Consider the following 7,068-nt stretch of genomic DNA (forward strand, 5'->3'; position numbering starts at 1 on the left):
TCAAACTCAACTCTGTGCATGCGTTCTTCCAATTCCATTGTGGTGGAGTCGCATCACTATATCGGCGATCAGCTCGTACGGGGACTTGTGGTCGCATGGTCATCATCTGCATAGCAAGATGACCGTGCATCGACCGAATCCAACAGCTCCTTGCCCTGGTCATTCTGTCGGACTTTCGGTCAAGCGGAGGCCAAATTGCCTCCGAAAGCACACCGCAAGAATTCGCCGTGAACCTAAGCATAAAACGGTCCATCAGACTCCTGCTTATCCCCCAGTACTGGTGCTGCTCACTATAAGCTGAGTTGTCTGGCCTCGAACTTCTTTAGGCATTGTTCGCTTCCCATGATGACTTTCACATTGCCTCCCACGATTATACTCGGAACACACAGTGTGGGCACTCTTCATGTTGCTAACTGAATGCCGCTGATACGTGACCAGGTTGGAGACTCCATTGTCGACCCCGAAACCTCTCACTTTGATGCCGAGCAAGATGTCCAATCTCTTCTAGATGGCTTCTATGGCCGTGGATACAGCCACCTCGACACAGCTCGCGATTACTCTCCGAATGTACCAGGTGCATCCGAGTCACGTCTCGGCAGGGCTAAAGGCGCCTCTCGGTTCACAATCCACACAAAAGTCCACAGCGCAGACCCGGGAGATCATCTACCCACAAAGCTCGGACTTAGCATTGATCAATCGCTGGAGGATCTCCAAACACCCACTGTCGAGACCATGTTTTTGCATTTTCCGGACCGCCATACTCCCTTTGAGGAAACAATCAAAGCGATGGACACCGCTCTGAAACAAGGAAAATTCAAAAGGTACGGTCTTTCAAACTATTCAGCTACTGAGGTGCAACGAATACTCGATATCTGCGAGCGACATGGGTATAGGAAGCCTGGTGTGTATGAGGGACATTATAACGCCATTGTGAGAGGAGCGGAGAAGGAGTTGTTTCCCCTTTTGCGTAAGCATAATATGGCCTTCTACGCGTATAGGTACGTCTGTAACCCTGGTGATTCGAGAGCTGAATGCGAGTTAACTTTGGTGTAGTCCCGCGGCTGGCGGTCTTTTCTCAGGCCATACTGCTTCTTCGGGACGATGGAAACGGGATGTAGGTCAAGAGGCTGGTGTTCTAAGTTGAGTCATTAATCTAACTCAAAGAACACAGAACTTCCTAGGCAACGTTTACACTTACCTTTATCGGAAACCCCCGGTCCGCATTGCAGTAGCTACAATACTTGAGCTTGCAGAAAACCACGGCATCAATGGACACGCTGCAGCATTGCGATGGACAGCATTTCATAGTAACCTAGATGGAAAGCATAGCGATGCTGTTATCTTTGGTGTTTCTAAGATGGAACAGCTTCATGAAACGCTCGATGCCCTTGAGGCTGGTCCTCTTCCCGAGGATCTTGCGGTTGCCATAAACTCTATTTATAGTACAGTAGAAGGCGCCGAGCCTCCTTACTACTTATAAATAAGTGAAAAGGGGCAATTCAATAACGAGATCAGGGAGAAGTATCATCGGAAGATGTCGAGACGGAAAGGGGTGGGATGATAAGGGCCGACAAGGCATTGGAGGTGGCGAGACTAGGCACAGTAGGTAAAGAGGCGGAGGCCACTTTCAATCGGTATAAGTACGATATGTTGTTAAAGGAACTAGAGGTGAAGAGCGAGTCGAACTAAATAAACGGGGATTGAAAAGAACCTACGAGGGAACGAGGCTAAGAAAGGTAAACTTTAGGAAGAACTTGAAGAAAGGAAGTAAGACAGAGCAAAGTGACCTTATGACTATTCTTTTTGAGCCACGCGATTGCCACAGCTACAAATGTAGTAGCACAAGTCCTCGTTACTTACTAATATCTTATACTTGTATTGTGCTATTAAGAATTATCGAAAGACAAGTATAAAGTAGATGTTTATATTGAGGATAAAGCCTAGGCCTTACTTGGAAATCATGCCATTGCACCATCAGCCATTGCACCATCGCTCATACAAATCCGATGCAGTTGATAATCTATGACTCCTCGTATCCTGAGGTCGAACTATCTCTATTACTAAAGATATTCTCGTAAGCCGGCACTGGTCCACGCGTTCCGTCATACGCCGGAAGCTCCTCCGCAGCACCAGCGGATAGCAGTAGTGACTGTGTGTCTGCAGCTGCCGCCCTCTCAACAGCCGGCGACACGACAACCTTTTGAGACCCGCTACACTCCCATAACTCCCCTGCAACGACAAGGTAGAACTTCCACTTGAATGTGTGAGCAAACAAAAAGCAGTACGTTATGTAGTCCGGCCCCAGTGGAAAATGATGTTTCTGCTCGCGCGGTGTCGAGCGAATGCGCGCATCCAAAGGTATGCCCAACTCCAATGCCCTCTCTCCCGCAACTAATAGAACCAGGAGCGAGCCAGTCTTAACCGCGATAGCCTAATCAAGGTGCAATGTCATTGTTCCGGTACATTTACCTTCGTGCGCTTCACCTATCCCTGGGCATGATACACCCACTATCGTCAATAGATTAATCACCGCGTTCGTCAGATAAGCCTTTTGCAGGACATCGCGAAGTAGCTTGGAGCTCTTCGCACGGTCGGGTCTTTGGTTTCATTACAGGGAGCGAAGTACCGGCTTAACAAGCCAATGGCCCCAAACAGGCTTCAGTGGTATTGGGCGTTGCTTTATTAGAACCTCGATTTCTGAGCCCCGGTCATTTCGCCTGCGAATGTCTGGTCGATAGCTTGATATGCATTCGATTCATGAGCCATCAGATGTCGATTAGGGACGTCTCTGAGATCCCTGAGAGACTGAAATTTGCTGTATCCATGATCAAATTGAGGCCCGCCATGCTTTAGAGAGAAAGCTTTGAGCCCAACAGTGTCTTGGAACGGTTTCGATCCTAAATGATGTCGTACTTGGCGGTTGAGATGCTCCTTCCCCTTGAACGCCTCATTATAACACCTGCGGCGCGGGCCGCGCGCACCCTTAGTGTTGTCAATGCTTGCGGGGGATTATGTGGAGACGAAGAAGAAACAAGCAGTTTCCAACGTCTTTACAACTGCGCGAAGCGACCAGTCAATTATAAAACCCACCTAGTCCCGGTTATCGCGAGCAATCATCCACTTTCCACTCGGTGTGGTGGAGGTTAGCTTCGCAAAGCTCGATTGTTATTGACGGCCGGCTAAGAAGAGACGGACTCCGACTTCGATCCGCCCGCCGCGCGACTTGTTTCATGCATACGATCCAGTCATCGGACTGGAGATAGATCCCTCAGACCAATCAGGGCTCCAATGACTCTCAGCCTGTTTGTCAACGAGTTATATAAGTACGGCTTCAGGAGAGTTGTGGGTTTGGGGACGCAGTGCACCGCGCTTGCGGCATCCCGTCGGAATAGGTGGGGGTAAGTGCCAACGCCGAGATCTGCCCATAATCTCTCCCCAGATTATAACACAAACCTTTCTAGCTATAATAGCCTCGAGTAGCCGCCCCCCGCCGCACCCTAACCCTTTAGTTAGGGCTAGGAGAGACCGCCGCGCGCGTAATTATTATAAAAGCCCTACGAGGCTTTTTAATTAGAGCTTATTATAAATTAATTATCAGAATTACTAAGTAGTTATTAAAAAAGCCCTACGGGGCTTTTTAATTAAAGCTTATTATAAACTAATTATTAAAACTATAAAGTAATTATTAAAACTATAGAGTGGTTATTAGAACTATAGAGTAGTTATTAGTAGAACTATAGAGTAGTTATTAAAAAAGCCCTACGGGGCTTCTTAATTAGAGCTTATTATAAACTAATTATTAGAACTACTAAGTAGTTATTAAAGAAGCCCTATAGGGCTTCTTAATTAGAGCTTATTATAAACTAATTATTAAAACTATAGAGTAGTTATTAAAAAAGCTTAGGTATATATAGTCCTAGGTAAGCGTAAACGTTATATTTTATTAAAGTACGTACTAAGGGGTTTTTAAATCCTTTTTTTTTACTTACTAAGGTATAAGTACGGGTATAAGCATAATAATAATACGATTTTTTATAATTATAAAAAATCATAAGTAGTAAGTAGGATTTATAATTATAAAAAATCTACGGCGCGCGCGCGATTACCGAACCCTTTAGAATTTATAATTAAAAAAATTATTTATAAGTAATTATATAGCTCGCTATTAAAATTAATAGCTATAAAAAATTAATAATAAGCGACCATATAGCTCGCTATTAAAATTTATAGTTATAAAAAATTAATAATAAGCGACCGCTTAGTATACGGACTACTATTAAGATTTATAGCTATAAAAAATTAATAGTAAGTAACTACTTAGTATACGGACCGTTATTAAGATTTATAGTTATAAAAAATTAATAGTAAGCAACTACATAGCTCGCTATTAAGATTTATAGCTATAAAAAGTTAGAGGTATAAGAGTTATTTTTTCTTAAGATTTATAACTATAAAAAGTTAGAAGCGTAAGAGCTACTTTTCTTAAGATTTATAACTATAAAAAGTTAGAAGCGTAAAAGCTACTTTTTCTTATAATTTATAATTATAAAAAGTTCTTTATCCTAATTTATAGCTATAAAAAGTTAAAATAAGTAATATATAAATACTTTTTTTTAAGATTTATAGCTTTAAAAGGCAGAAGTATATAAATATATATAATAAATACTTATATTAACTTAATATTAATTATATATATAGATACTTTATAATTTATAATTATTAAAAGATTTAAATACTCTCTATTATCTAGGATTTATATTATTCTCTCTTAAAATATAATTAACTTATAATACTTAACTAAGTTACTTATTATAAAATCTTATAAAATAATTTTTTTTATTTATATAAGCTAATATTATTTAAACCTTCCTTATCCTTACTTATTTAAAAAGGCTCGAACTTAGTTTTTAATATTGTATATTACTTAATACCTCTAGTTAAGTACGTTACGACCCGCCCTACTTGCCCTACTAATCTCTTCTTATTTATAAATACCTTTCCTTTTATAGTTATTTATATATTTCCCCTTTTTTTTTTTAACTTCTACTTTCTTTTTATTTTTAACTAACCTATTTTCTTTTTTTATTTTATAATAAATATTTAAGCGCGCGCCCGTATCTATTTTATTTTTTATTATAATTATTTTATAATTATAACTATTTTATAATTATAATTCTTTAGTTATTACGTATATTATATTACGCTTATATTCCCCCCTCCTCTTAACTATTATGCTTAGTACGTAATTAATCTACCTATTTCTTAGTTATTATTTTAATATAATATTGTAGGTAACTTATACCTTTTTATACTTCGTACTCGTACTTCGTATTTACTTAAACTATTTAAACTTATATTATCGAATTTATGTTTATGAAAAGAGGGCACTACGCTTTACCTATCCCGTCCTGTCCTTATACTTACCCCTATAATATAGTAAGTACTATTATTACCCCTAAATAGAAAATATATATAATAAATACTAATTTTAATTTATATTTTAGGCCGAGCTTACTTATTATTATAATATTAATAGATTAGTATTTACTATCTTAGTACTTAGTATTATTTTTTATTAAAAGTATAAATATTATATCCCGCCCTAATTATAAGTAAGCTTAACCTATTTATTAAAATACTTTCTTAAGCTTTTTTAGAATAATAATAATATTATTAATACCATTATTTACTAAGTTTTTAAGCTTATCTTAATTAATATTTATAACTAGTCCTTTACTTACCCCAAATAGGTTAGCTTATAACCCGATCTTTCTAACTACTTTTTTTATTTCTTTTTCTTTTTACTATTTTATAACGGCCTTAGTTACTAAGCTTATTTATATATAATAAAAGTTTAGAATATATATTTTATTTATTATTAAAATATATATAATTATTAGAGCGACTTAGTAAAAAAGCTCTCAATATAAGGATATAAAATTAGTAATAACTCTAAGTACTTTTATATTTAAATAAATAAGGAAAGTAACGTAGTAGCCCGTAATTAAAAAATACTTAATATTATTATTTAGATTAAGAACGAGGAGGCTAAAAGTAGGAATAATAATATATTTTATAATAGTTTATTTACTATTTTTATTAATACGCGTTATTAACTCTGCGTTTACTAAGCTAATTAGCTTATTAAGGCTATATTATTAACGGAGCTTAATTTATTTTTTAATACTATAGGGTTACTTCTCTTTTATTAACGCCCTAGCATATGGGCAGCTTTAAATACCTACTAAGTAATAGTTAAAATCCGCACTAAAATAAAAAGTAGAGTAATATAAATAGGGGGTAAGTATTAATTAAAATATAAGGGGATAGGTAATAAATAAGAGAACTCGCTTCATTTTAAAACAAAATGTCTATTTAGAACTCTAAAAAATAATATTAGTAAATAATATAAAGTATAATAAGTTTAGAAATTAATAAAATATAGATCGATTTATAACTAATTTAATTATTAAGGCTTTAGTTTTAAAATATCGTTTAAATATTTCTAATTTATCTAGTTATAAATAGCCCATATACTTAAAAAAGTACTACTTATAAGAAATTAATAAAATACTACTTATACGTTACTAAAGTTACCTAGCTACGTAAGATATATTTACAAAACGAAAAGTATTTCTTAATATATTTACTATTAGAGTTTAACTATATAAATATAACTACTATAACGCTATTTAAAATAAATCTATTTATAGTTACTAAGCCGTTTCGTCTACTTATTTATATAGCTTATTAATTTATAGTCGTTACTAATAAAATAACTAAATATCTAAAAACGCGTTATATATCTATTATACTCTAAGAAAAACGTAATATTCTTTGTAAAATTAAATAAAAAACTATAATTTATAAAACCTAATTTAACGTTATAGGTCTTAGGGTTAGGGTTAGGGTTAGGGTTAGGGTTAGGGTTAGGGTTAGGGTTAGGGCGGCCACGGGCATGCCCTGACCTTGTTGGTGATCATCCAAGAATTCAAGATGCAGGGCCGGGTTTGCGTGCCTAGTGCATACTGTACGATTTGCCAGTTGCTAACTTGGTCTCTGCCAGCC

At 36.4% G+C, this 7,068-nt stretch overlaps 2 protein-coding genes across 2 annotated transcripts; one reads left to right on the top strand and one right to left on the bottom strand.

Moving 5' to 3' along the window:
* Window positions 1–417: 417 nt before the first annotated feature.
* On the top strand, window positions 418–1,480 carry CTAM01_16665 (aflatoxin B1 aldehyde reductase member 2; the record flags this gene model as incomplete). The annotated part of the gene is made up of 3 exons (XM_060532657.1): window positions 418–998; window positions 1,054–1,114; window positions 1,172–1,480. The coding sequence occupies 3 exons, from the start codon at window positions 418–420 to the stop codon at window positions 1,478–1,480; spliced, it is 951 nt and encodes a 316-aa protein (XP_060372770.1).
* Window positions 1,481–2,020: 540 nt separating this feature from the next.
* On the bottom strand, window positions 2,021–2,609 carry CTAM01_16666 (uncharacterized protein; the record flags this gene model as incomplete). The annotated part of the gene is made up of 2 exons (XM_060532658.1): window positions 2,021–2,391; window positions 2,531–2,609. 2 exons carry the CDS (start codon window positions 2,607–2,609, stop codon window positions 2,021–2,023), a joined length of 450 nt encoding a protein of 149 aa, XP_060372771.1.
* Window positions 2,610–7,068: the final 4,459 nt, after the last annotated feature.

Source organism: Colletotrichum tamarilloi (genome assembly GCF_030869305.1).
Source record: "Colletotrichum tamarilloi strain Tom-12 chromosome Unknown Scaffold_245.1, whole genome shotgun sequence".
Taxonomy (NCBI): Eukaryota; Fungi; Ascomycota; class Sordariomycetes; order Glomerellales; family Glomerellaceae; genus Colletotrichum; species Colletotrichum tamarilloi.